Source organism: Xiphophorus hellerii, chromosome 3 (genome assembly GCF_003331165.1).
Source record: "Xiphophorus hellerii strain 12219 chromosome 3, Xiphophorus_hellerii-4.1, whole genome shotgun sequence".
Lineage (NCBI taxonomy): Eukaryota > Metazoa > Chordata > Actinopteri > Cyprinodontiformes > Poeciliidae > Xiphophorus > Xiphophorus hellerii.
The window spans coordinates 14,383,238-14,391,842 of NC_045674.1; the positions used below are offsets into that span (position 1 = coordinate 14,383,238).

Sequence of the window (8,605 nt, forward strand, 5' to 3'; positions counted from 1 at the left end):
CTAAAAACTTTAAATGTATATACGTTTCTATACATTTCAGAAATATAGTCTTTTGTCTAAAAATCATCTTATTTTTGAATCTATCATAGATTATAAGTTTTATATATTATAATAATAATTATTTAAGGTTATATCTTATCCATGTATCTACCCCCGTCGTGTCTTTACGTAACAATACATTTTGAGGGGTTTAGCGCCCTCTGGTGTCACAGTTTTGTAATCGATTCAACATGTTGCCATTGTTTACTTCCTGTTTGAGTGGACTAGTTCCTGTGGACCATTATAAACCTCAAGCAAGTGCAACTCCTCACCTAGCAGTTCGGTAACAGAATTTCTGCCCTGTTTTATCTTCAAAATGTTGAGGATGTACATATTATATCTATGTGTCTCTCTTTTTTGATACACTTTGAGGAAAAGCGAATTTGGCATATAGCAAAATTTGGCTAATGTTAGCTTAAATACAAATTGTACAGGTGACTTAACGATTGTATTCTTCTTTCATATCATATCTGACATTTCATTTCGGATAATTTATACCTTTATCTGTTCATCTGCTGCGCCCTCTACAGTTCTGCTGACGAGCTTTGTGCTTTTTCTCGCCTCAGTTTTCCCTCTAGCCATCTCAGTTAGCCCGCTGCTAACAATCCTCGGTCTCCAAGGCAACCATGAACATCCTCCCGAAGAAGAGCTGGCACGTCCGTAACAAGGACAATGTCGCGCGAGTGCGGAGGGACGAAGCCCAGGCGGCAGAGGAGGAGCGCGAGGCCAAGCGCCGCGTGGAGCGAGCGGAGCAAGAGGTAACGGAGGAGAGTGGACCGTTTCCCGTTAAAAAAAGCAGAACACCCAGCATGTAGGTGGTTATATATTGTGACGTGGGTAAATATTTGCCCCCTATGTTCGATCTTTTTGTCGCTCTTTAATGTTTCAGGTCAACAAATTGTTTTTTTTGGTTTTTTTTTATCAGATAAAGATGTCCTGGATGAATACAGAGTGCAAATGTAGATTTCATTTAATATATGAAATCTACATTTCATATATCAAACTTTTGGTCTGTATACAGTACAGACCAAAAGTTTGGACACACCTTTTAATTCAATGAGTTTCCTTTATTTTCATGACTATTGACATTGTAGATTCACACTGAAGGCATCAAAACTATGAATAACACATGTGGAAATATGCACTAAACAAAAAAGTGTAAAACAACTGAAAATACCCCTTATATTCTAGTTTCTTCAAAGTAGCAACCTTTTACTGTGATTACTGCTTTGCACACACTCTGCATTTTCTTGATGAGCTTCAAGAGGTAGTCACCTGAAATGGTTTTCACTTCACAGGTGCCCTGTCAGGTTAATAAGTGGGATTTCTTGCCTTATAAATAGTCATGAAAATAAAGAAAACCCATTGAATTAGAAAGGTGTGTCCAAACTTTTGGTCTGTACTGTATATATATATATATATATATATATATATATATATATATATATATATATATATATATATATATCCTTAGGCAAGACCCTTCAAGCTACTGCCTACCTCATACCATGAGAGACACAAAAATGCATAACATGCCGGCTCAGACGTCGCCCGGCCAAACAAGGTCTGCGTCAGGTGTTGGGGAACCAGAGCACCTTGATGACAAATGGGCTACTGGAACAAGACGGAAATGGGCGAGAGATGAAAATGTGGATCTGTTGGAATGCTACTACTCAAGTAACCCTAATCAGAGAGGTTACATGCAAAGACTGGTGAAGGAATGGTTACTTCGACATCCCCAGTCAACACTAAGCGCTAAACAACTAGTAGCTCAGTGTTCCAACATCCGCAAACGGCAACTGCTAGAGATACAACACAAATGCTACGGCAAAAAGGAGGAACCTGGATGTCAGAACTGTGGGGACTTAACTACAAGTCCCCACCCCCCCCCACCCCATCAGAGCTGAACGAGACGGCTGCTGACCTGAAAATCATGACAATTACAATCGTGAGTTGTAATTAGCCGTTGCAGTTGTAATTAGCCTCTAAATTTTAGCCTCTTTAGCCTCTTTAGCCTGAGCAAGCCTTGGTAACCATCACTGTGACAGATGTCCAAGAAAGAGTCTCAGGTATGAAAAACTGGACAGCACCAGGGAAAGAAACTCACTGCCCTCCATGAGCGACTGGCAGACCAAATGAACCAGCTGCTACAAAGTGGGACTCACCCTGAATGGTTAACTGAAGGGCGGACAATCCTAATCCAGAAGGATCCATCAAAGGGTCCAGTCCCACCCAACTACCGACAGTTGGGTGGGACTGGACCCTTTGATGGATCCTCTCCACAACATGGAGAGGCCTGCCTCTCCACAACATGGAAGCTCATGTCAGGCATCATAGCGGCCAAGATAAGCAAACACATGGATAAATATATCGGTGTAAATAGCAGAGGAGCCAAACACCAACTCCTCGTAGACCGCACAGTTGCCCGAGACTGCAAAACCCGACACACCAACCTGTGCATGGCTTGGATTGATTACAAGAAAGCCTATGACTCAATGCCGCATACTTGGATCATTGAATGCTTAGAGATAACATCAACAGGACTCTGAGAGCCTTCATTGCAAACTCGATGAAGCTGTGGAAAACAGCTTCATCAAGCCAACTGCAAACCACTTGCACAAGTGTCCATCAAATGTGGCATATACCAAGGAGATGCTCTGTCCCCGCTACTGTTCTGCATAGGCCTGAACCCCCTCAGCCAAATTATCAACAAGACTGGCTACGGATACCGACTCAAAAATGGGGCCAACATCAGCCACCTTCTCTACATGGATGACATCAAGCTGTATGCCAAGAGTGAGCGAGACATCGACTCACTGATCCACACCACCAGGATCTACAGCACGGACATTGGGATGTCATTCGGACTAGAGAAGTGTGGTCGGCTGATCACAAAGAGGGGGAAGGTCATCCGCACAGAAGGGGTCTCACTCCCAGAAGGAACAATAGCAGACATAGAGGACAGTTACAAGTACCTAGGTATACCACAAGCAAATGGCAACCTCGATGAGGTCACAAGGAAAGGAGCCACAGCTAAATACCTCCAACGAATAAGGCAAGTCCTGAGAAGCCAGCTCAATGGCAAGAACAAAATCCGCGCAATAAACAGCTATGCCCTGCCAGTAATCAGATACCCTGCTGGAATAATTAGCTGGCCAAAGGAGGAGATAAAAGCCACTGATATTAAGACTAGAAAACTACTAACAATGCATGGAGGATTCCATCCCAAATCCAGCACCCTGAGACTGTACACGAGCCGCAAGGAAGGAGGCAGAGGACTAGTGAGTGTGAGAACCACAGTCCAGGACGAAACAACTAAGATCCATAAATACATCAGGGACAAAGCCCCAACAGACAATGTGCTCAGTGAATATCTCAGACAACAGGGAACGGAGGTTGAGGTGCCAGAGATACCATCATGGCAGGACAAGCCCCTACATGGGATGTACCACCAGCAAATAACCCAAGTGGCTGATATCAGTAAATCCTACCAATGGCTGGAAAAAGCTGGACTCAAGGACAGCACAGAGGCCCTCATCCTGGCCGCCCAGGAACAGGCCCTAAACACCAGAGCAATAGAGGCCCAGATATACCACACCAGACAAGACCCAAGGTGTAGGTTGTGCAAGGAGGCCCCTGAGACAGTCCAGCACATAACAGCAGGGTGCAAGATAAAGGAAAAAGGAGCACGAGAAACTAGAGAAATACCAGGGCCTCAGGGAGGAACTGGAGAGGGCCTGGAAGGTGAAGACCACAGTGGTGCCTGTGGTCATCGGGGCCCTCGGGGCAGTCACCCTCAAACTGGACCAATGGCTACAACAGATCCCAGGAACAACATCAGACATCTCAGTCCAGAAATGTGCAATCCTTGGCACAGCCAAGATACTGCGCAGAACCCTCAAGCTCCCAGGCCTCTGGTAGAGGACCCGAGCTCAGAGGATAAGAACCACCCGCGGTGGGTGAGAAGGGAATTTGGAAATATATATATATATATATATATATATATATATATATATTTAAATTTTAACATGTGTATGAAAAATGACCATTATAGCTGGTTGTAACATTAAAAGTTTGCAGTAAGTTTAATACAAGGTGGAAAGGTTTTCAATCTGTTTATGTCAGTCACATTTGAGGTTTAAGGTTATATACCACAACATCTTAATCTGAGTCAGGTCTGGACTTTGACTAGGCCATATAACAACCTTCATTTTATATGGTTTTTTTAGCCATTAGTAGCTGGACTTGCTGGGATTTTTTTTGACTATTGATTTTAGAGCAGCACAATCACAATCACAATGCTATGTGCTAATTAGTATTAGCACATAGCATGTGCTCCAGTTCTCCAACCCGATTTCTTCCCAGTGGAACGAGCAACAAAAGGGAAGAGGAAATTAATAACTTAATATCTATAATGGCCCTGGAGGACCCTGAACAAAAGAAGAAGAAAGTAGGGTGGAGCTGGAGGACCAAACCCCTTATAGCAGGCACAGAGGAACGCAAGGACAGACAAGTATAAGAGGACAAATAAATTAAAGAAAACATTTTGTGAAAATATACAACTAACAATATAGACCCAGTTTCACCTACCTGCTTGATTGTTGAGCCACCAGCGATCAACTGCAAATCTTTGTGAATAATCAAAGAATCACTTTTAGGGTGATTCATCTCTTTGTTCTTTTGTCATGTTCTTGTTTCTTAAAGTTCTCACAGAGATGATTTTAAGATACTTTATTTTTTTAATATTTCACAATATCCCAAAAATGTAATTTGGCAAAAATACAATTTTGTTTCACAATTTGTTTGTATAAATGTACGGACATTTGCAAGTGGCAAAGTTGAAAGAAGAAAATGTTTGGTTAAATGAGTTATTTGAAAATCTGTGTGTGTTTTTCTATTTTTGGATTACTGTTAGCTGACTTCCTTGTAACTCTTTGTCTCCACAGGCGCGTACCGAGTACCTGAGAAGGAAATCTCGGGCTGCTCTCCAGTCAGCAGGAGCAGAAGGAGCTGATGACGTCGAACGGAGCGAATCCGGTCTGGAACATCTCAATCTGTTTCCTCTGGAAGAGGCGTCAGAGAAGAAGGGAAACGAGGAATATCTAAGAGAAAAGAAGGAAGAAAAGGTGACAGCTGTTTCTTCTATTCTTCTTTACTATGCACTCCTTAGTTCTTAATCCCTACGGGATTACACATGATCAAACTGAGATTTTAGACAAATTTGCAAATACAATTTTCAGTAAAGTTGTCGTAGTTTATAATATTTCTTTAATAAAGATTTACCTTTTCGCTTTGTCCATCATGTTTCCTCCTAGATTATTAGTAGGAATAAGTTCAAGTTTAGTTTAGAGAAACAATTTTACCATTTTTAGATTGCTACAGTTGGGATTGTGAGTACGTTATTTAGATTTTAACAACTGTAAAGTATCTATATGTTTTCTTGTGCAGGATATTTTTATTACTGTTATTGTTAATCTTGTTTTATATATATATATATATATATATATATTTTTTTTTTTAATATATATATATTTTTTTAACACGTTTGGATTTTTTGTGTGAACCTATGTATCTCATGCTGATGTCACACCTGAATTTCAGCTCTGCAGGACAATAATGGCTATTTCTAACTCAATTCTTTAGGTTGACTGAATTTATACCTATTTAAATACATTTATTGTTTTCTAAAAAGCAACTTCTTGTCAAGATGTTCCGATGTCCTGATCAAATTAGCATCATAGAAACACTGCTGCTTTGGTGCTGCTGCAGGTAAATTGTGTTAAAGTCCACTAGCATTCATGTGGAAATAATGTTGTTATGAAGATGTTTGTCAGCTGGACAGGATTTTCTACATAGTGTGGAAAAGTTGGGAAATTGATTCAACTTCTTTTCAGATCTGGAGACCAAAATAAAGACATAAAATATTGTTTTTTCCAGACGTTAATACCAATCTTGTTCTCTAAAGGTTGTGTCCTTCCTTCCTTCTTTTGTTCCAAAAGCTTTAGAAATATCTGCCATAAATTTGATGATATTTTCAATATTAAATATTTTAAATTTAAATAAAAGTTTGTTTGTTTACATGGAAAATGTGTAGCGATGGTAAAATTTATGGTCATTACAGTAATTAAAATACTTTTTTTTAAAGCTCAATCACAAAGAAACTTGTGTAGCATAAAATACTACTCTCTGTTTTAAATAGTAAATATGTAGAAAATATTGAAGTTGATTAAACTAGAAAGTGTTGGTTTCAAACTGTTCTTATTTACAGTTGTAATGAAAAAATGATTTTGACGATTGTTTTTTTTGAGTAAAAGGGAAAAAATAAATATTTTGCCTTTTTGATTTTCCTTTTTTCCCCCCCCATTTTTATTTTTATAGGAGAAGCAGGAAAGAGCTATTGGCTTACTCGTGTCTTTGGGGCCACAGCCAGGGTCAGAGGTCACCCCGTGGTACATGAAAAGCAGCCAAGAAAAAGAAGACGAGAGGAAAGAGAAAGAACAGAGGAAGGGGATATCTGAAGAGGAGAAAGAGAAGAAGGATCGCAGACTGAAGGATAGTTTGGATCCTTTGAAGGACATGAAGAAAGCGATGGGTGTTTACGAGAGGAGGGAGCAGAAGAAGAAGAAAGAAAGAAGAGACAAAGGGGAAAAGAAAATCACAGGAGAGAGGTCCGAGTGGACTTCATGTTTAGACAAAAAGAGCAGACTTGTTAATGAGTTGAAGACTAAATGATGAAATGTATTTTCTGTCTTCTTCAGCTCCATAGAGCGACTCCGAGCTGAGCGCCTGCAGAGGGAGGCAGAAGAAAGGAGGCGAGCCCAGGCGCTGCTTGACCAGCGGAGCGGTAAAAGAAAGGGAACGGATGCAGAACTGAATGAGAGGGAGCGGCCGTACAACAGCGCCTTCTTCCCAGAACTCGCCCGGAAGCGGCAGCGGCGCGACCGGGAGAGCTGGAGGGATGAAATCCTGAAATCCTGAAATCTTGAAACGTTTTACGTAGTTAAGAACTGAGAATAGCGTTCAGAGGGAATTGAAATGTTATTTCTGTTTTTAGTGTTTCCCGTTTAAATGGAGACCTTGGGTCACGTTCAACAGCAGCAGCAGCCTGCTTTAACCCCTGCAGTGTTTTGCTCATGGGCACATCAGCAGGGCAGATGGTTGTCCACACAGGGGGCTCAGCCTGTCAGCCTGGCTCACACCGTCTGAACGCATCACACTGACAAATATAAACCCAGGCTTTGCCTCTGTTTGTATTCTCTGGCACATTTTGCTAAACTGTGATTCTTTGTTAAATGGATAAGTTTTCAGCTATTGCCTTGGACTTGGAGGAGTTATGATCAGCTTTTCCTCTCTCTTTATTTTTTTCTTTAAAAAGACAACATTCTCTAAATTGTGGGCTGAAGTAAAAATGATCATCCTTTCAGCACGTAATGAAAAAATGCCTCTGTTTTTGTTTGGAGATGCTCCTCTGCTCCTTGTGGACCGGATGTGTGTTTTTCATGTTTGTGTTTCTGGCATTTACTCAGCAGATATTTCAGCGTGTTGCAGACCCACTCATGACTGCGCCTCATTTGTGCGCCTCGGTTTCAGGCAGCATGCTTACTCACTTATTCGCAGACGCTTGGATACATCAAAGCATTTCGGCTCCACTATATCTGCAGTGAGACATTATGAAATCTACTGATTTAAAAACCAAGTTGGATTTGTGCCACTTTGCATGAGTGATGTTTACATTTCGTCAGGTAATTATGAATGATATATGTTGAATAAATGGATGAGTTGGAAGGAAAACATAATAATATTCAGACTGTTTCTACTTTGTGAAATTTGATTCCAAGAACCTAAAGGTTTGGATAAATATTTATAGATTCAGACTTTGTTTCCTGTTCCACTGGTGTAAAAACGTTTTGTACCGATGTCTAAAATCCCTGAGTTGAAAATATTCAGGGGACTAAAATGTTCTTTTTTCCCCCCAATTAAAAATGTTAATATAACAGTGAATTTTTTCTGTTTTACCTGCACAACCCTAAATTAAACATGTGTGTTGTACATTTCCCTTACTGTTCACAGTTATTTAACTTTTAAGGCTAATTGCTTTCTATTTTGTTGGTCTAAAAAATGTTTTTAGTTTATTACCTCCAACAAAAATGACAGTTTTCTTCTAAATCGTTTGCTGTATTTAGCAAAGTATATTGAGTAGTGTCTGTGTTTCTGTTAGTAAAACACAGCTGAACGTTTGAGGAAAAATTAAAAAGTTAAAGGCAAAAAGAGAACATTTTATTTGTGTTGTGCTTTGCATTTTATGTCTAGGAAGATTTAAACTTGGATGGAAAATCTAATCCTAAAAAATTACAAAAATCTTGAACTCGAGTTGGTGGGGCCACACAAAATTACTCAAAAGTATGGATAAAAAAATACATAGTTCCACTCTAAGATTATTTTTTTTTGTTTTATAAGAAAACATTTTTCCTATAAGTAAGATAATCTGCCAGAGGAACTAGTACTTTTTTATTTAGTATAATAGAAAATTATTGACATAAAACAAGCTTATATAGCTTGCTGAAAA

The 8,605-nt window shown here is 39.8% G+C and overlaps 1 protein-coding gene across 3 annotated transcripts; it reads left to right on the forward strand.

Moving 5' to 3' along the window:
• Window positions 1-191: 191 nt before the first annotated feature.
• Window positions 192-8,095, forward strand: leng1 (leukocyte receptor cluster (LRC) member 1). Of its 3 annotated transcripts, none has more exons than XM_032559344.1 (5): window positions 192-317; window positions 606-797; window positions 4,986-5,165; window positions 6,418-6,707; window positions 6,798-8,095. In XM_032559344.1, the coding sequence occupies exons 2-5, from the start codon at window positions 666-668 to the stop codon at window positions 7,015-7,017; spliced, it is 822 nt and encodes a 273-aa protein (XP_032415235.1). In that variant the 5' UTR covers window positions 192-317; window positions 606-665; the 3' UTR covers window positions 7,018-8,095. The 3 variants fall into 3 exon arrangements, with proteins under 3 accessions (XP_032415235.1, XP_032415234.1, XP_032415236.1); XM_032559343.1 differs by having other exon boundaries at window positions 198-322; XM_032559345.1 differs by having other exon boundaries at window positions 228-293.
• The last annotated feature ends 510 nt before the right edge of the window (window positions 8,096-8,605 follow it).

Excerpts from the sequence above, each read along its gene's own strand:
- leng1 (XM_032559344.1), top strand. The coding sequence starts at position 666 with ATGAACATCCTCCCGAAGAAGAGCTGGCACGTCCGTAACAAGGACAAT. Across the intron at positions 5,166-6,417 it reads GAGAAAAGAAGGAAGAAAAG|GAGAAGCAGGAAAGAGCTAT; the intron begins GTGACAGCTGTT and ends TTATTTTTATAG. Across the intron at positions 6,708-6,797 it reads AAGAAAATCACAGGAGAGAG|CTCCATAGAGCGACTCCGAG; the intron begins GTCCGAGTGGAC and ends TGTCTTCTTCAG.